The 19,619-nt window shown below is 56.4% G+C and overlaps 1 protein-coding gene across 1 annotated transcript in view; it reads left to right on the plus strand.

Annotated features, from left to right (window-relative positions):
• The window catches only part of LOC103190018 (kielin cysteine rich BMP regulator), a 35,714-nt gene extending 19,752 nt beyond the window's left edge, over positions 1-15,962 (plus strand). Inside the window, exons 21-49 of the mRNA XM_042335476.1 lie at positions 933-1,106; positions 1,212-1,294; positions 1,478-1,571; positions 2,143-2,325; positions 2,849-3,019; positions 3,827-4,003; positions 4,177-4,262; positions 4,588-4,678; positions 5,009-5,091; positions 5,343-5,516; positions 5,777-5,956; positions 6,455-6,719; positions 7,042-7,124; positions 7,469-7,639; positions 8,168-8,261; positions 8,368-8,535; positions 8,659-8,741; positions 9,006-9,126; positions 10,075-10,157; positions 10,501-10,600; positions 11,208-11,296; positions 11,584-11,686; positions 11,827-11,969; positions 12,384-12,556; positions 13,281-13,392; positions 13,560-13,661; positions 14,285-14,449; positions 14,907-15,228; positions 15,629-15,962. Of these exons, the coding sequence (XP_042191410.1) occupies positions 933-1,106; positions 1,212-1,294; positions 1,478-1,571; positions 2,143-2,325; positions 2,849-3,019; positions 3,827-4,003; positions 4,177-4,262; positions 4,588-4,678; positions 5,009-5,091; positions 5,343-5,516; positions 5,777-5,956; positions 6,455-6,719; positions 7,042-7,124; positions 7,469-7,639; positions 8,168-8,261; positions 8,368-8,535; positions 8,659-8,741; positions 9,006-9,126; positions 10,075-10,157; positions 10,501-10,600; positions 11,208-11,296; positions 11,584-11,686; positions 11,827-11,969; positions 12,384-12,556; positions 13,281-13,392; positions 13,560-13,661; positions 14,285-14,449; positions 14,907-15,228; positions 15,629-15,846 (4,091 nt within the window). The 3' untranslated portion in view covers positions 15,847-15,962. The remainder of the gene's footprint in view (positions 1-932; positions 1,107-1,211; positions 1,295-1,477; positions 1,572-2,142; positions 2,326-2,848; positions 3,020-3,826; positions 4,004-4,176; positions 4,263-4,587; positions 4,679-5,008; positions 5,092-5,342; positions 5,517-5,776; positions 5,957-6,454; positions 6,720-7,041; positions 7,125-7,468; positions 7,640-8,167; positions 8,262-8,367; positions 8,536-8,658; positions 8,742-9,005; positions 9,127-10,074; positions 10,158-10,500; positions 10,601-11,207; positions 11,297-11,583; positions 11,687-11,826; positions 11,970-12,383; positions 12,557-13,280; positions 13,393-13,559; positions 13,662-14,284; positions 14,450-14,906; positions 15,229-15,628) is intronic.
• The last annotated feature ends 3,657 nt before the right edge of the window (positions 15,963-19,619 follow it).

Here is a 19,619-nt window from a genome sequence, read left to right on the forward strand (position 1 = left end):
TCTGTGGCTCACACTGTGTCTCTGTGGCCTCACACTGTGTCTCTGTGGCTCACACTGTGTCTCACACTGTATCTGTGCGGCTCACAGTGTCTCTGTGGCTCACACTGTATCTCTATGGCTCACACTGTGTCTGTGGCCTCACACTGTGTCTCTGTGGCTCACACTGTGTCTCTGTGGCTCACACTGTGTCTCACACTGTATCTGTGCGGCTCACAGTGTCTCTGTGGCTCACACTGTGTCTCACACTGTGTCTCTGTGGCTCACACAGTGTCTCTGTGGCTCACACTGTGTCTCTGTGGCTCACACTGTGTCTCTGTGGCTCACACTGTGTCTCTGTGGCTCACACTGTGTCTCTGTGGCTCACGCTGTGTCTCTGTGGCTCACAGTGTCTCTGTGGCTCACAGTGTCTCTGTGGCTCACAGTGTCTCTGTGGCTCACAGTGTCTCTGTGGCTCACAGTGTCTCTGTGGCTCACAGTGTCTCTGTGGCTCACACTGTGTCTCTGTGGCTCACACTGTGTCTCTGTGGCTCACACAGTGTCTCTGTGGCTCACACAGTGTCTCTGTGGCTCACACTGTGTCTCTGTGGCTCACACTGTGTCTCTGTGGCTCACACTGTGTCTCTGTGGCTCACACTGTGTCTCTGTGGCTCACACTGTGTCTCTGTGGCTCACAGTGTCTCTGTGGCTCACGCTGTGTCTCTGTGGCTCACAGTGTCTCTGTGGCTCACACTGTGTCTCTGTGGCTCACACTGTGTCTCTGTGGCTCACGCTGTGTCTCTGTGGCTCACAGTGTCTCTGTGGCTCACAGTGTCTCTGTGGCTCACAGTGTCTCTGTGGCTCACAGTGTCTCTGTGGCTCACAGTGTCTCTGTGGCTCACAGTGTCTCTGTGGCTCACAGTGTCTCTGTGGCTCACGCTGTATGTGTCTCACAGACTGTAGGTATGAGGAGGGGGTGTACGTGGACGGCCAGCGGTTCCCGAGCCCCCGGAGCCCGTGTCAGGAATGTGTGTGTGTGAACGGCAGTGTGAGCTGTCAGGACAGAGCATGTCGCGGCGCCTTGTGCTCCAACCCCCTCGCGGGCTCCTGCTGCCTCAACAACTGCAACGGTATGGCTGGGGTTTGGACAGCTGGGGTGGGGGCTCCACTTGGAGGTGCGCCTGGGGCTCGGTGGGGTTGGGGGGTGAGGGTTACTGACTGTGTCGCTCTCACAGGATGTAATTTCGCCGGGAAAGAGTATCCAAACGGAGCTGATTTCCCACATCCCACCAACCTGTGTAAGGAGTGTCACTGCCTCGTGAGTATAGTGTCATGTCTCCCCACTCACCACCGCGCCCCCCGCCTGCTCCCCGCTTCGCCCACGCACCCTCCCCCACTGCTGCCCCCATCCACTGACACCCACCCCCCGCTCCACCCCTCCACTCGCCCCCCCACTGCCCGGTGCCCAGGCTGACCCTCTCTTCTCTGTGACTGGCTGTAGAACGGGAACATTCAGTGTCTGGCCAGGAGATGCCGTCCGCTGCTGTGTACAAACCCCTTCTTACTGCCCGGAGACTGCTGCCCCCAGTGCCCAGGTCGGTGTTAATAATAATAATATAATAATAATAATAATCCTGGCATTTGATATAGCGCTTTTCATGTCTTCTCGATGTCTCAAAGCCCTTCACAGGATATACTGTAAAGTGAATTGACTGTATATTTGTGGGCGAACGCGGCAGCCAATTGCGCACAGCAATGTCCCACAAACAGTCGTGGATTGAGCGACCAAATGATTATTATTTTTTGAAGGGATTGTTATCCCTGGAAAAGCGATCCGCCAATCGACTAACAACAACAAAATTACATTTGTTTGGCGCCTTTCAACAACCAGGTTCCTACTTACTGCCGGTAAACAGTAAGTGGAGTAAGGAAACTTGCCCAATGTCTCGCCCCGCCCGGGAATCAAACCCGGGTCCTCTCGCTTGTGAGGTGAGCGCTCTAACCACTGTTCCCAGTCGGTGTGTACCCGCTCAGTGTGGCCCCACTCAGTACATGAACCAGGGAGTGGTGAGCAGACAGACTGGATCGGTTGATGCTGTGATGGAATGATGGTCCTCACCTCCTCCCCTCCTGTAGCTGTGTCTGATGGTTCTCTGTGACCCCCAGCTCCCCCAGCCCAGTGCCAGTACTCAGGCCTTCACTACAAACACATGGAACGCTTCTATGACCCGACGGAGCCATGCCGCAGCTGTATGTGTGCCAACGGCACGGTGACGTGTCAGCGCACACCCTGTGCCCCCTGCCTCTGCTCACACCCCATCCTCCAGGACTGCTGTCGTACCTGTGACGGTAACTGCTCACCTCTCTCTCCCTCTCCCCTTCACCCCTCTCTCTTTCTCTCTCCTTCACCTCTCTCTCTCTCTCCCTTCCCTGCTTCACCTCTCTCTCCATCTCTGCTTCACTTCTCTCTCTCTCTCTCTCCTTCACTCTCTCTTTCTCTCCATCTTCCCTTCACTTCTCTCTCTCTCCCCTTCACCATTCTCTCTCCCTCTCCCCCTCACCTCTCTCCTTTCCCCCTTCTTGTTTCTGTTCAAATAAGGATTAATCAAATAAAAGAATCCTATAGCATATGTGTGCTGTGTGGAGGGTGTGTGTGTTAATGTGCTGTGTGTGTGTTGTGTGCTGTGTGTCTGTTAACATGCTGTGTGCTGTGTGTTCAGGCTGCCTGTGTTAAGGTGCTGTGTGCTGTGTGTTCAGGCTGCCTGTGTTAAGGTGCTGTGTGCTGTGTGTTCAGGCTGCCTGTGTTAAGGTGCTCTGTGCTGTGTGTGTGTAGGGTGTCAATGTTAACGTGCTCTGTGCTGCATGTGTGCAGGCTGCCTGTTCGAGGGGAAGGAGTATGCTAATGGGGAGCAGTTTGCTGACCCCGGTGATGGCTGTAGTGTGTGCGCGTGTCGCGAGGGCAGTGTGACATGCGAGCGTCGCCCATGTGCAGTGGTGGAGTGTCCCTTCCCGATGCAGGGTCCATGCTGCCGGCTGTGTGACGGTGAGTACACTGCCATTTACCAACCTCTCTCTTTTTTCTCTCTCTCTCTCTCTGCGATCAGAAGGTTGGGGTTCGAGCCCCCAGGGCAGGGTCTCTGAGTTCACAGTCCAGGCTGACTCTCCAGCCCAGTTCTGTCAGAGACGCTGTACTTCGGACGAAACGTTAAAGCAAGGTCCCCTTTAACCTATGCGTAGATTGGCTGCCACGATTACCCATAATATCCACATGGTGAAATTCTGTGAAGGTTGGAGACATTTCGACAATGTGTTAAAACACTATCAAGCGAGAGGTCCTGGGTTTGATTCCCGGCAAAACCACACGCCTCTGTTTACCAGCAGTCAGTAGGAATCCGGTTGTTAGTCAATTGGCGAATCACTTTCCAGGGATAATAATCTCTTCAAAATTAAAAAATACTGATAATAATTTGGTCCCTCAATCCACTCGTTTGTGGGACGCTGCTGTGCGCAATTGGCTGCTGCGTTTCACCCACAAATATACAGTTGATTCACTTTACAGTGTATCCTGTGAAGCGCTTTGAGACGTCTCAAACACGTGATGAGGCGCTGATCAGATACAGCAAATATTGTTTTTATTATTATTAATTGTAATGATTGTTACTGGACACACCCAGTGCCGTTTGGCACGAGCGGTGATGGTTGAGGTTGACCATTGCTGTGTGACGGATGGCGGTTACATATGACGGGGGCAGTTAATAATGTTTGACGGCGACCGTTGCTGTGGGACGGTGTCGGTTAGTGGTTACAGTTGGCGATGACGGTGACGATGGCGGCTGCTCTCTGCCCGCAGGCTGCGGTTACCTGGGTGAGGAGTATCTGAACGGACAGGAGTTCCCGGCGATGGAGGACAGGTGCAGTCGGTGTGAGTGCAGTGGAGGCTTCGTCACCTGCACCAAGAGGCCGTGTTACAGCCCAGGGTGTCCTCACCCCAGCCACAGCCACGGGGAATGCTGTCCTGTGTGTGAGGGTGAGTGTAGCGCTCGCTGTGTGTGCGTGTACATGCTTCCTGTGTGTGTGGATGTGTGTACACACGCTTGCTGTGTGAGGTCGAGTGGGGGGAACGGGAGGGCACGAGAGGGGGCGCGCGGGGGCGTGCGGGTGCGGTGTAATTGTGAGTGCTGTGTTTGTGCCGCTCCACAGGCTGTTTGTACAGTGGAGTCACTATTGGCAATGGACAGACAGTGCCAGACCCGGCCGACCCTGTGTGCTCCCAGTGCACCTGCCGGGTGAGTGCAGCCAGGACACCGTGGCCAGGACCCGGGACAGCCTCACACCCACTCACACCCAGACCTCTCACACCCGCTCACACCCACTCACACCCAGACCTCTCACATCCGCTCACACCCTCTCACACCCAGACCTCTCACACCCACTCACACCCAGACCTCTCACACCCGCTCACACCCACTCACACCCAGACCTCTCACACCCGCTCAAACCTGCTCACACCCACTCACACCCAGACCTCTCACACCCGCTCACACCCAGGATTCTCATCCCGACCTGACACACAGGCCTCACTCCTGTGCTCTCTCTCTCTCTCTGTATCAGTTGGGTTCTGCGCAGTGTATGAGGAGACTATGTGCCCCAGTGACCTGCTCACACCCCATCCCCGGGTCCTGTGACTGTCCACAGTGTGAAGGTGAGTGAAGGGCACCTTAACAGGGGACTGGGCTCAATCATGACCCCCCCATTCTCACTCTCTCACTGTTACTCTCGGTTACTGCCCTCCCCCCCACCCACTGTCACTCTCGGTTACTGTCCTCTCCCCCCTCCACCACCCCTCACTGTCACTCTTGGTTACTGTCCTCTCCCCCCCCCCCCACTGTCACTTTCGGTTACTGCCCCCTCCCCCCTCTCACTGTCACTCTCAGTTACTGCCCCCTCCCCCCCTCTCACTGTCACTCTCAGTTACTGCCCTCCGCCCCTCGCCTCCGATCTGGGTAGAATTCCCACCATCTGCTATTTTCAGGTTGTCATTACCAGGGACAGGACTACATGGACGGAGCCACATTCGCGGCTCCCAGAGGAGAATGTGAAGAATGTCGGTGCCAGGTAGGAGCAGAGCGATGGGCGGAGTGTGGAGCGGTGAAGGGGCCGGGGAGGTTGAGTGTGAGTGGGGGGAGTGAGGAGCGAGGGATGGGGAGTGAGGCGACTGGGTGGGGGGGAGCTGCGAGTGGGGCGGCAAGGGGGGAGTGGGGCAGCGAGGGGGCAGCGGGATGGTGAGGGGGGCAGCGGGGTGGGGAGGGGGTTGGCGGGGCAGACAGGAGTGTGACTGATGGCCATGTTTGTCTCTGCGTGCACAGACTGGGACGGTGAGGTGTGGACTGAAGCTGTGTCCAGAGCCACAGTGCCCACACCCAGCATTCACACCCTGTGGCTGTGCTGTCTGTGACGGCTGCTCCTACAACAACAGAGATTGCAGCAACGGGGAGACTTTCACAGACCCCAGCAACACCTGTCAAATCTGCACCTGCCTGGTGAGCTTCACTGTCTCTAACCCTGACCTGGGAGTGTGGACGCACAGTGTAGAGGAGCTTTACTGTGTCTCTAACCCTGACCTGGGAGTGTGGTTGCACAGTGTAGAGGGAGCTTTACTGTGTCTCTAACCCTGACCTGGGAGTGTGGTTGCACAGTGTAGAGGGAGCGTTACTGTGTCCCTAACCCTGACCTGGGAGTGTGGACGCACAGTGTAGGGGTGACTGGTGAAGCTGTGACGTGTCTCTTGCCCATGTTACAGGCTGGAGCAGTGAGCTGTGTGCCTGTGGGCTGCCCTGCGCTGGCGTGTGGGAAGCCGGTGGAGCTGCCCGGTGAGTGCTGCCCACGATGCCCGAGCGGCTGTGACTATCTGGGCCGTGTGTACACCAGTGGCTCCACCTTCACCGCCCCTTCAGACTCCTGCTCCAAGTGCAGCTGCCTGGTCAGTCTCTGCGTCCCGCCCTCGCCCGCTCCCTCTCTCCCTCCCCGCTCCCTCTCTCCCTCTCCGCTCCCTCTCTTCCTCTCTCCCTCCCCGCTCCCCCTCTCCCTTCCCGCTCCCTCTCTCCCTCCCCACTCCCTCTCTCCCTCCCCGCTCCCTCTCTCCCTCCCCGCTCCCCCTCTCGCTCCCCCTCTCCCTCCCCACTCCCTCCTCTCCCTCCCCACTCCCTCCTCTCCCTCCCCTCTCCCTCCCTCCCTCTCTCCCTCCCCGCTCCCTCTCTCCCTCCCCGCTCCCTCTCTTCCTCCCTCCCTCCCTCTCTCCCTCCCCACTCCCTCTCTCCCTCCCCGCTCCCTCTCTTCCTCCCTGCTCCCTATCTCCCTCCCCGCTCCCCCTCTCCGCTCCCCCTCTACTCCTTCCTCCCTCCCTCACTCACTCGCTCAATGTGCCGCTGACAGTCATGGTATGAATGCGATGGTGACGCTGTGTGTGTTCCTGACTCAGGACCAGGTGGTGAGCTGCCAGAGGAAGCGCTGCCCAAGGCAATGTACCCACCCCCTGCCCACAGGCGGCTGCTGCCCGGCTTGTGCCGGCTGCCTGTACCAGGGGAAGGAGTTCAGAAACCGGCAGATCTTTACCGTGACGGCAGAGCCCTGTAAGCGCTGTAACTGCCTGAACGGCAACGTGCTGTGTACACAGGTATTGTGTCCTCAGGTGACCTGCCCAGACCCCATGACCAGCGCTGATCAGTGCTGCCCACAGTGTCCAGGTACGTGAGTGACACCAACATATCCTCACCCCACTCGAATCCCAGTCCCTGCTCTCTCTCTCCCCATCGTGTCTGTGCTGGGGCTCGCTCCCCCACTGGAGCTCTCTACTCTAACCCCATTCCCTGCTCTCTCTCTCTCTCTCTCTCTCCCCCCATGGTGTCTGTGCTGGGGCTCACTCCCCCACTGGAGCTCTTTAATTTAATCTCTCATACTCTCTCTCACACTCTCTCTCTCACACACACACACACACACACTCAATCTCTCACTCTGTTATACTTCCTCTCACATTCTCTCTCACTCTCTCCCCGCCCCCCCCCACAGCGTGTAGTTATTACGGGAAGGAGTACCAGGAAGGATCTCATTGGATCTCATCAGTAAACCCCTGTCATGAGTGTGTGTGTGCAGTAAGTACCAGTGAAGTGCGGTGGGTGGAGGGGGGTTTGGGGCAGGCTCTCTCTCTCTCACTCTGTCTCTCTCACTCTCTCTCACTCTCTCTCACTCTGTCTCTCACACTCTCTCTCTCCCTCTCTCACTCTCTCTCTCACACTCTCTCTGTCTCTCTCACTCTCGCTCTCTCTCTCTCTCTCACTCTGTCTCTCTCACTCTCTCTCTCTCACTCTCTCTCTCTCACTCTCTCTCACTCTCTCACTCTCTCACACTCTCTCTGTCTCTCACACTCTCTCTCTCTCACTCTCTCACTCTCTCACTCTCTCTCTCTCTCTCTCTCTCTCACTCTCTCTCTCCGCAGCGTGGTGAGGTGAAGTGTTTGCCAGTGGAATGCACAGCCTCGTGTGATTCCCCGGTGCCGGTTGCTGATGGCCGGTGCTGCCCACTGTGTGACGCCTGTTATTTTGAAGGCTCGGTGTTCAGTAATGGAGAGGCGTTCAGTCCTGACCCGTGCCGACAGTGCACATGTAGTGTATGCACACCCACTCACACTCCCCGCACACCCACTCACACTCCCCGCACACCCACTCTCACTCCCCGCACACCCACTCACAGTCCCCGCACACCCACTCTCACTCCCCGCACACCCACTTGCATTCCCCGAACACACACTCGCATTCCCCGAACACACACTCACACTCCCCGAACACACACTCACACTCCCCGCCCACCCACTCACAGTCCCCGCACACCCACTCACAGTCCCCGCACACCCACTCACACTCTCCGCACACCCACTCACACTCCCCACACACCCGCTCACACTCCCCACACACCCGCTCACACTCCCCACACACCCGATCACACTTTCCACACACCCGCTCACACTCCCCACACACCCGCTCACACTCCCCGCACACCCGCTCACACTCCCCACAAACCCGCTCACACTCCCCGTGTGTGTGACTGTGTGTGTGTGGGTGTGACTGGGGGTGTGACAGTGTGTGGTGTGTGATAGTGTGTGTGTGTGGCAGTGGGTGTGACTGTGTGTGTATTACAGGCTGGTGATGTCCGCTGTGTGAACACACTGTGCCCGAGGCTGAGCTGCTCACAGCAGGTGCAGGAGGTGGGGAGCTGCTGCCCTCAGTGTCGAGGTACGGAATCAGAGTGGGGGGCGGTGATAATTACAAGCCTCTGGTCACTGTGTACCCACTCCACCCCCAGGTGTGCGCTTATTTGTAACCTCTCTTCCCCCCGCAGGTTGTATGTATGGAGGGAAGGAACAGGAGGAGGGGGCCACCTGGAGCCCTGCCCCCTGTGTCTCTTGTATGTGCGTGAATGGAGTCACCACCTGCTCCCACATCCGCTGCCTGACTCCCTGCCTCAGTCCCATCCCCACGTCTGGGGACTGCTGCCCCCGGTGTGCAGGTCAGTGTGTGTGACAGCGGGGCTGTGTGTGTGTGAGGCAGGGTGGGGGGAGTGCGAAGTGACGGTGTAGAGTGGGGGTCACTGGGGCTATGAGTGAAGAGGTGCTGTGGTTGTGTGTCACAGACTGTGTGTTCGAGGGCCAGGTTTACGGGCCGGGGGAAAGTTTCACACCCAACACTGATCCCTGTGACATCTGTACCTGTGAGGTAAGCCCTCTCTCTCTCAACCCCCCCGCCCCACACCACCGCAACCCCTAACTGCTCCCACCCCAACTCCAGGCTGTGCCGCTCGCCATGTTCTACTATAGTGTGCTGTGCTGTACGGAGACTTACCTGTACTGTGCTGAGCTGTTCTGTACTGCGCTGTGCTGTTGTCTGTGTGTGCTGTGTGTGTACTGAGCTGTATGTGCTGTGTGTGTACTGTGTATGCGCTATACTGTACTGCGCTGAGCTGTGTGTGTGTGTTGACAGGTGTCTCTGGCCGGGGAACAGCAGCTTAGATGTTACCAGCGACAGTGTCCAAGCCTCATCGACTGCCCCAAACATCTCATCCAGTTCCCTGTCCCCGACCAGTGCTGTCCTCGCTGTGCCCGTACGTCCCCAAGACACCAGGGGGAAGGGGGTGTGGGGAGGGTCTGGTGTGTGGGGGGAGGGTCAGGTGTGTGGGGAGAGGGTCTGGCGTGTGGGGAGGGTCTGGCGCGTGCGGAGGGTCTGACGCGTGCGGAGGGTCTGACGCGTGCGGAGGGTCTGGCGCGTGGGGAGAGTATGGTTTATGAGGGGAGGGATGGGGGCTGTGTGAAGGTTCATGCTGAGCCCTGTGTGTGTCTGTCTGTGTGTGTCTGTCTGTGTGTGTGTGTCTGTGTGTGTGTGTGTGTCTGTCTGTGTGTGTGTATGTGTGTGTGTGTGTGTATGTCTGTGTGTGTGTATGTCTGTCTGTGTGTGTGTGTGTGTGTATCTGTGTGTGTGTGTGTGTGTCTCTGTATGTGTGTGTCTGTGTGTGTGTCTGTATCTGTTTGTGTGTCTGTGTGTGTCTGTATCTGTGTGTGTCTGTGTGTGTGTGTGTGTCTGTATCTGTGTGTGTGTCTGTGTTTGTGTGTGTCTATCTGTGTGTGTGTGTGTGTCTGTATCTGTGTGTGTGTCTGTGTGTGTGTGTGTCTGTATCTGTGTGTGTGTGTCTGTGTGTCTGTCTGTATCTGTGTGTATGTATGTCTGTGTGTGTGTATGTGTCTGTGTGTGTGTGTCTGTCTGTATGTGTGTGTGTGTGTATGTGTGTCTGTATCTGTGTGTGTGTATGTGTGTATGTGTGTGTCTGTCTCTCTGTGTGTGTGTGTATGTGTGTGTCTGTCTCTGTGTGTGTATGTGTGTGTCTGTCTCTCTGTGTGTGTGTGTGTATGTGTGTGTGTGTCTGTGTGTGTGTGTATGTGTGTGTCTGTCTCTGTGTGTGTGTGTGTGTATGTGTGTGTGTGTCTGTGTGTGTGTGTATGTGTGTGTCTGTCTCTGTGTGTGTGTGTGTCTGTGTGTGTGTGTATCTGTGTTGCAGAGCCGCTCAGTAACTGCACTGACAGCCTCCATGGCAGCGAACTCCTCGCCACCGACAATCCTTGTTACACCTGTCACTGCAACGTGAGTATACCTCCACCCCCCCCCACACTGCCACCCACCCCCACACTGCCCCCCACCCCCACACTGCCACCCACCCCCACACTGCCCCCCACCCCCACACTGCCACCCACCCCCACACTGCCCCCCACCCCCACACTGCCACCCACCCCCACACTGCCACCCACCCCCACACTGCCACCGACCCCTCCCTCCACCCCACACTGCCACCCACCCCCACCCCCACACTGCCACCGACCCCTCCCTCCCCCCCACACTGCCACCCACTCCCCCCTTCCCTGCTGGCCCCCAGCCCACTCCCCGCCACCCCTGTGTGTGTCAGTCTGACAGTCTGTCTGTCCTACAGGACCTCACTTGGACGTGTGTGCACCAGGACTGCCCTCTCCTCAGCTGCCCCCGCCATGAGCAGGTCACCTCCGAGGGCGCGTGCTGCCCACATTGTGACGGTAATATTTGTTCAATTAACTAAGGTAACAGGCTCCATGGTCTGAATGGCCTCCTTCTGTTGCTGTTTCCTTCAAGCTGGTCGGCTCGTCACAAACTCTGAGGCTTGGGGCGACAGCTGCTGGAAGGCGTTACCTGGAGTTTGTGACAAACGTTCGTACATTCAGCAATATGGTGGCAATGCTCTCACACGTTTCACACTGGCTCCAGTGTGACATGTTTGGCAACAGTTCGTCAGAATCGAGCCCACACTATGTGCCGCTCTCTAGTCCTGTTCCTGAGCCAGGAGCGGCCGCAGTATTCCCGGGCACTCACTGCTGATGGCAGCACAGCCCGGCCCGGCTCATCAGCAGGACCTGGAAGGGCCGACCAGTCACTGGGGGCCGGGAATCCCCCTCCCCATCAGCTCCTGGTAACCCCACAGCCAAAGCCCTGACGGGGAAGGTGATCCTAGCAGGACAATGGGATAAGAGTAAGACAGTTCAGGTGGGGGAGCGAGCCCCAGCACAGACACCATGGGGAGAGAGAGCAGGGAATGGGGTTAGAGTAGAGAGCTCCAGTGGGGAGCGAGGCATGTTGATGACTAGGAGCCTGTGCTGTATTTGGCAGAGTGTGTGATAGAGCTGGAGAGACGGCGCGTGTCTGACGGGGAGACATGGACAGACAACACTGACGCATGTGTCACGTGTACATGTAATGTAAGTGAAACTTAACAGACCACACTCACCCCACATTCTGTCTGTCTGTCCCTCCTCTCTCTGTCCTCTCTATCTTTCTGTCTGTCTGTCTTTCTCTCTGTCTGTCCCTCCTTCTCTCTCTCTGTCCTTCTCTCTCTCTGTCCTTCTCTCTGTGCTGTGTATTGATAATCTTGTGTGATTAATGCAGGGATGTGTATATCCTACACGTTGGGAGGGAGTGTCCGAGGCGAGGTGGGGGAGTGTTTGACGCAAGGCTGACCTAATGTGCGTGTGTTCCCCCCCCGCAGCTCGGGTACATTGAGTGCCAGGTGGAGGAGTGTGAGCCACTGCTCTGCCAGGACGGCCTCCTTGCTGTGACGACCCCAGCCCACTGCTGCCCCGAGTGCCAAGGTACCAGCAACCCCCGCCGGCAACCGGCCCTCCGGGAACCTTTTCCTCCACGTCTATCTGACTCTCTCACACTCGCTCTGTGTCTCTCACACTGTCTCTCAATCTCTCACACGTTCTCTCTCTCTCTCTGTCTCTTACAGACCCCATGATCTCCTGCATGTACCAGGGCCGAGTGTACAGCTCTAACCAGCACTGGGAAGTTGATCAATGCACAAGATGTACTTGTGTGTCTGGGGAGGTTCACTGTCAAACTGACCGCTGCACATTGCTCACCTGTGCCTCGGTACGTATTACAGACTGGAGTCTAACCAGGTGCCCTCTATGTGTCTTGTGCTGCGTGCACTCTCTGTGTGTGTGTGCTGTATTCAGTGTGTGTGCTGTATGCACTATGTGTGTGTGAGTGCTGTAGGTTGTGTGTGTGTGTGTGAGTGCTGTAGGCTGTGTATGTGTGAATGCTGTAGGCTGTGTGTGTGTGAGTGCTGTAGGCTGTGTGTGTGTGAGTGCTGTAGGCTGTGTGTGAGAGTGTGTGAGTGCTGTAGGCTGTGTATGTGTGAATGCTGTAGGCTGTGTGTGTGTGAGTGCTGTAGGCTGTGTGTGTGTGTGTGTGTGAGAGTGTGTGAGTGCTGTAGGCTGTGTGTGTGTGTGAGTGCTGTAGGCTGTGTGTGTGTGTGAGTGCTGTAATCTGTGCCTGACACAGGATGAGACTCCGGCACTGGTCCCTGGGATGTGCTGCCCACACTGTATGCCACGTCCTGCCACCTGCGTGGCCTTTGGAGACCCCCATTACCGCACCTTCGATGGCAAAATGATTCATTTCCAGGGAACGTGCAGCTACGTGCTGGCGCAGGATTGCCAGGCCGGCGACTTCAGGTCAGAGAAGTGCACCACACCTCACCATAGCACACCTCACCATAGCACACCTCACCTCACCATAGCACACCTCACCATAGCACACCTCACCTCTTCACACCTCACCATAGCTCACCACACCTCACCATAGGACACCTCACCTCACCATAGCACACCTCACCATAGTACACCTCACCTCACCATAGCACACCTCACCATAGTACACCTCACCTCACCATAGCACACCTCACCTCACCATAGCACACCTCACCTCAGCACACCTCACCTCACCATAGCACACCTCACCTCAGCACACCTCACCATAGCACACCTCACCTCACCATAGCACACCTCACCATAGCACACCTCACCTCACCATAGCACACCTCACCTCAGCACACCTCACCATAGCACACCTCACCTCAGCACACCTCACCATAGCACACCTCACCTCACCATAGCACACCTCACCATAGCACACCTCACCTCACCATAGCACACCTCACCTCACCATAGCACACCTCACCATAGCACACCTCAACTCACCATAGCACACCTCACCTCAGCACACCTCACCATAGTACACCTCACCTCATCACACCTTACCATAGCTCACCTCACCATAGCACACCTCACCGTACTGTTCCTCTCATACACTCCCTCTCTCTCTCTCTCACACACACTCTCTCTGTCTCTCACACTCTCTCTCTCTCTCTCACACACACTCTCTCTCTGTGTCTCTCAGTGTACGTGTGACTAATGATGACCGTGGCCGTGTTGGGGTGGCCTGGACGAAGGAGGTGACGGTGCTAGTGGCTGACGTCCATGTGCGGCTGCTCCAGGACTGGGCTGTGACGGTACGGGGGTCGGGGACTGGGTGGGGGGTAATCCCTGCAAGTCACTGCTAGATACAAGTCACAGTTTGGGGGAGGGGGCACTCTGAGGGTATGGCGGGGATTGACAGGGGAGTGGGTGGGAGTAATGGGGAGGGTTACAGTGGTGAGTGACGGAGTGTGTTGTACAGGTTGATGGACACACAGTGTCGCTGCCATTCCTCCGGGAGCCGTACATCTATATTGAGAGGAAAACAAACACCATCTTATTAAACACCAACATCGGCGTCAAGGTCAGTCCCTCCATCTCCCTGTGTGTCACTGTGGGTGTCACTGTACTGGTGTATGTCCGCGTGTGTGCTGGTGTGTGAGTGTGTGCTGGTGTGTGTGTTGGTGTGTGTGTATGAGTGTGTGTGCGTGAGTGTGTGCTTGTGTGTGTATGAGTGTGTGTGTGTGTGTGTATATGAGTGTGTGTGCTGGTGTGTGTGTATGAGTGCGAGTACTGCAGTGTGTGTGTATGAGTGTGTGCATGTGTGTGTATAAGTATGAGTGCTGGTGTATGTGTGTATGAGTGTGAGTGCTGGTGTGTGTGTGTATGAGTGTGTGTGTGCGTGTGTATGAGTGTGTGCTGGTGTGTGTGTATGAGTGCTGGTGTGTGTGTGTATGTGTATGAGTGAGTGCTGGTGTGTGTGTGTATATGAGTGTGTGTGTGTGTATGAGTGTGAGTGCTGGTGTGTGTGTATGAGTGAGTGTTGGTGTGTGTGTGGGTGTGTGTGTGTATGAGTGAGTGCTGGTGTGTGTGTGTGTATATGAGTGTGTGTATGAGTGTGTGCTGGTGTGTGTGTATGGGTGTGTGTCTATGAGTGTGTGCTGGTATGTGTTTGCCAAGCTGTGCTGACTTTGCTGCCCCCCCCAGGTGCTGTGGGACGGGCGCTCACACCTGGAGGTGAGTGTCGCCGGGACGTACCGGGGACAGACGTGCGGTTTGTGTGGAAACTTCAACAATTTCCCTCAGGATGAGCTGCAGCTGCGCTCGGGCCTCACCACCATCTCTCAGGCTGCGTTCGGCAACAGCTGGAAGGTGAGGAGGCGAGAGGGGGCGGAGGGCTGTGTGTGAGGGGGCTGTGTGTGGGGGGTCTGTGTGTGAGGGGGCTGTGTGTGAGGGGGCTGTGTGTGGGGGGTCTGTGTGTGAGTGGGGCTGTGTGTGGGGGTGGTGCTGTGTGTGAGGGGCGCTGTGTGTGGGGGTGGTGCTGTGTGTGGGGGGTCTGTGTGTGTCGGTGGGCTGTGTGTGTGTGTCAGTGGGCTGTGTGTGTGTGTCGGTGGGCTGTGTGTGTGTGTCGGTGGGCTGTGTGTGTGTGTCGGTGGGCTGTGTGTGTGTCGGTGGGCTGTGTGTGTGTCGGAGGGCTGTGTGTGTCGGTGGGCTGTGTGTGTGTGTGTCGGTGGGCTGTGTGTGTGTGTCGGTGGGCTGTGTGTGTGGGGGCCTGTGTGTGTGGGGTGGGGGTTGATGCTGGGTGCCTGACGATGCTGGTTGCTGGCAGGTCACTGATGGGAACGAGACGGGTGCTGGATGTGTTGACGGGCAGGACATTGACCCGTGTAAAGAGGCCGGTTATCGCGCTCGTAAGGAAGCCAACGCCAAGTGCAAGATCCTGAAATCAGCCGCGTTCCAGCCCTGCCACACCCTGGTGCCCCCGGAGATGTTCTTCGGCTCCTGTGTGTATGACCTGTGTGCCTGTGGGGCCACAGGTCTGCCGGGCGGAGACACCGGTGATGGCTGTCTGTGTGATGTACTCGAGGCTTACACCTCAGAGTGCCGCGAGGCCGGTATCATCCTGCACTGGCGATCACCAGGGCTCTGTGGTAGGTACAGCCCCTCCTCACTCCCTCCTCCCTCACTTCCTCTCTCCCTTCTCTCGCTCTCTCCCTCACCCCCACCTCCCTCCATCTCGCTCCCTCCTTCCTCCTTCACTCCCTCTCTATCTTTCCTCCCTCACTCACTCTCTCTCTCAATCCTCCCTCTCTCCCTCCTTCCTCCCTCGCTCTCCCTCTCTCCTCCCTCACTCCCTCCCTCCTCCCTCACTCCCTCTCTCCCTCCTTCCTCCCTCACCCCCTCTCTCCCTCCTTCCTCCCTCTCTCTCCCTCCTTCCTCCCTCCTTCCCCTCAGCACAGTCGGGGGTGGGGGCTGGGGGCTGCAGCACAGAATTGGGGGGGGGTGTGGCGGGGGGCCGATGCTGTTTCTGACCCTCTCTCTCCTCCCCAGCTGTTGGCTGTCCCCAGGAGCGAGGCTATGTGTTTGACGAGTGCGGACCCCCGTGTCCCAAGACTTGCTTCAACAAGGACGTGCCGCTGGGGGAGCTGGAGGCTCGGTGTCTCAGCCCCTGTGTCCCTGGCTGTCAGTGTCCCGCAGGCCTGTTAGAGCACGGAGCTCACTGCATCCCACCACAGGACTGTCCCAAAATCATCCACGGCGGCCTGTGACCCCCACACACCCTGACATATCCCCACACACCCTGACATACCCCCACATGCCCTGACATGCCCCACATGCCCTAACCCTCACACAAACCCTGACCCTCACACACTCTGACCCTCACACACCCTGACACACAACCCAGACACACAGTCTCACACAGACCCAGACACACAGTCTCACACACCCTGACACACACACTGTGACACACAGCCTGACATACAGGGTTAGAGACACAGTAAAGCTCCCTCTACGCTGTGCGTCCACACTCCCAGGTCAGGGTTAGACACAGTAAAGCTTCCTCTACACTGTGTGTCCACACTCCCAGGTCAGGGTTAGAGACACAGTAAAGCTTCCTCTACACTGTGTGTCCACACTCCCAGGTCAGGGTTAGAGACACAGTAAAGCTCTACACTGTGTGTCCACACTCCCAGGTCAGGGTTAGACAGGAACAACGTTTGCCACTGAGCTTTTGTTTGTTAGACACAACCCCAGTCTCTGTCTATCTCTGTTTTAAACATCTGTATTGATTGTGAAGTACAATCAATAAAGATCCCTCTACCAAAGGGAAGAGCTGTCCGCTAGCTGATAACAACAAAACAAATGATATTTAGACAGTGCCTTTCACCTCGGGAGGACGTTCCAAGCCGCTGGATAAATAGGAATTTGGACGAGCTAACCTGTCAATTTCTCTCATTGGTTTACATACCTCAATCAAATTAACCTGTAACCTCACCTGCTGTAAGGATTATACCGAGTCCCCAACCTCTTGTTACAGCTAAACCCCTTCAGCCCAGGTATCAGCCTCGTGATGGTCACTGGACATCCTGCCCGCTGACATTGGGAGCCCCAAACTGACCCAATATTCCAAACAACGTGAGCAGCTGTGTCTAACCAGAGAAACACCTCTTTCCTCTATATTCCAGTAATAAACACCAGCATCAAATGTGCCTCAGTGACTGATTTCTGATTTTAATCTCTGAGCTTGAGCCCCAGATCTCTGCTCGTCTCCCCCTCACAGGGTTTCCATTGCCACCTCACACTGCAGTGAGGAGGGAGTGTGTACTGAGGGACACAGTGAGGAGAGAGTGTGTACTGAGGGACAGTGACGAGAGAGAGTGTGTACGGAGGGACACAGTGAGGAGAGAGAGTGTGTACTGAGGGACACAGTGAAGAGAGAGAGTGTGTACTGAGGGACACAGTGAGGAGAGAGTGTGTACTGAGGGACAGTGACGAGAGAGAGTGTGTACTGAGGGACAGTGACGAGAGAGAGTGTGTACTGAGGGACAGTGACGAGAGAGAGTGTGTACTGAGGGACAGTGACGAGAGAGAGTATGGACTGAGGGACAGTGAGGAGGGCACTGAAGCAGCACAGAGACAACCACAGATCAGCTTTCCCTCTGGCCGTTGCCTGGAGATGCTGTGTATAACGTGTCCGAGGCTGAGCGCAATGCTCCAGGTCTGTAATAAATTAGTGATTCTCCTGCCAGAGAGAGGAGAGTGTGGTGGTGAGCACTGCGGCAGAGAGCTCCGTCAGGTTAGGGGAGACCTACCTTCCCCCTGGGGGGAGCAGATATCCTGGGGGAGGGGTGATCGCTTTCCCAGGCTATCCCTCATGTTCCCAATGTGGCCGCTTCACAGTGATGTGCAGCTCCCGAGATGGCGGAGAGACAATTCCTACCTCACACTGAGCTCCATTTCCCAACCTGCACTGTGAGCGATATCACCATAGACACATGGCATCTACTCTTGGCTCAGCTGCTGTCTGACCCGGCTATCTGGGGGGATATACAGGTGTGCACCGTGTGAACATGTATGTGCCACATGCACAAGCCACGGAATACAGGCATGGACTGCGTGTACAGTATGCTGTGCGTACATTGCTGCGGGTACAGTGTGTATCATCTGTACATTACCATGTGTGCTGTGTGTACATTGCCGTGTGTGCTGAGTGTACGTTGCCGTGTGTGCTGTGTGTACGTTGCCGTGTGTGCTGTGTGTACGTTGCCATGTGTGCTGTGTGTACGTTGCCGTGTGTGCTGTGTGTACGTTGCCGTGTGTGCTGTGTACAGTGGGTGCACTGTGTGTACAGTGTGTGTGTGCGTGTAACCTTTCTGGTGAGCAGGGGGATCGCTGTGTGGCTGAGGAGAGTGCGACGATCCTGTACACGTGGCAGATCCAGCAGGAAGCAAAGAGACTGAGCACAAGGTCAGTGACCCTCAGCGTCCGTCGCGCCTCCATCTCGGCCTCTCCCCTCGGCCTCTCCCCTCGGCCTCACTGAGACCCTCGTTCACATCTTCACCAAAGTCCAGGCTTCACTACACCAATAAAACACAAAATACTGCAGATGCTGGAAATCTGAAACAACAGAAGTGTCCGGGAACCCACAGCAGCTCAAGTCAGGCAGCATCTATGGAGAAAGGAAAGTTAGTCAACGTTTCTGGTCCATGACCCTTCGTCAAGAGACACTGACTCACTAACAGCCGCCTATACATCCCCTCACACACACACAAACACACTGTACATCCCCCCACAAACACACACACACACTGTGTACATCCCTCACACACACACACACACACACACTGTGTACATCCCTCACACACACACACACACACTGTGTACATCCCCTCTCACACACACACACACAGTGTACATCCCCTCACACACACACACACTGTGTACATCCCCTCACACACACACACACACACTGTGTACATCCCCTCACACACACACACACACTGACAGACAGAAGGGGAGGGAGGCAGTGAGGCCACACACAGCTGGTCCTGGGAGTCACTGCTTTCCTTCCCCCCTAACGTGTGACTGGAGTAAAGGGCTGTAGTGGGGAGAGCCGCCTCACTGACCAGCGGCTGCTCCTCTGCTGTAGGTGGGCGCAGGGTGGTCTCGCCGGCCTCATTCGTAATGATGGAAAGGATGCGGAGCCCGGCCCCCAGGAGGGGAGAGAGGGGCTGAGCTTCCTCACACTGACACAACGGCTTTACACTGAGATGTTACAGGAGCAACTCGGTGAGTGAGTGACGCAGAGACAGAGTGAGAGAGACACAAAGTGAGAGACGAGAGAGACGTAGAGTGGCCAGAGTGATGCTGTGACACAGAGAGTGACAAAACATACGTGTGTATGTGTGTGGGCGGTGTGGGGGGAGTAACCGTGTGTCAAGCCGTGTGCTGTGTGTTACTGTGCATGGGTCACTGTGTTCCACAGGACAGAGCCTGTGGCCGGCTGTTTGTGGGGAGCAGATCCGCTTGGTCACAAGGCTGCGAGACAAGGTGGAGAAAGATTTCAGCCACGAGAGTGACCCTGGTCTCCTGCTTCGCCTCCGCAGCGCCAACCGAGCTTACAGGTAGGTAACAGCACGGGCTCAGTGACTGTCTGGTTAGTCAGACAGTAACAGCACTGGCTCAGTGACTGTCTGGTTAGTCAGACAGTAACAGCACTGGCTCAGTGACTGTCTGGTTAGTCAGACAGTAACAGCACTGGCTCAGTGACTGTCTGGTTAGTCAGACAGGTAACAACCAGTTTAGTTCCAAGGAGACCCCGCTAACCTCCCGAGGAGGATAATCATTCACTAACTAGCAAGTCACTAACAGTGCAATTAGTCATGGATTAGTGAGTCCCATTTGAGCAGTTGGTCAGTCGGCATGCAGGGGAGAGTGAGTGCCGTGTGGGGAGTGGGGGGGGTAGGGGTGAATGAGGGTCGCTGTGCCAGGGCGGACTAGTCACCAAGACAGGGGTTGGAGTGGAAGGAAAGGAACCTCA

This window comes from Callorhinchus milii, unplaced genomic scaffold (genome assembly GCF_018977255.1).
Source record: "Callorhinchus milii isolate IMCB2004 unplaced genomic scaffold, IMCB_Cmil_1.0 Scaffold5, whole genome shotgun sequence".
NCBI classification, from domain to species: domain Eukaryota; kingdom Metazoa; phylum Chordata; class Chondrichthyes; order Chimaeriformes; family Callorhinchidae; genus Callorhinchus; species Callorhinchus milii.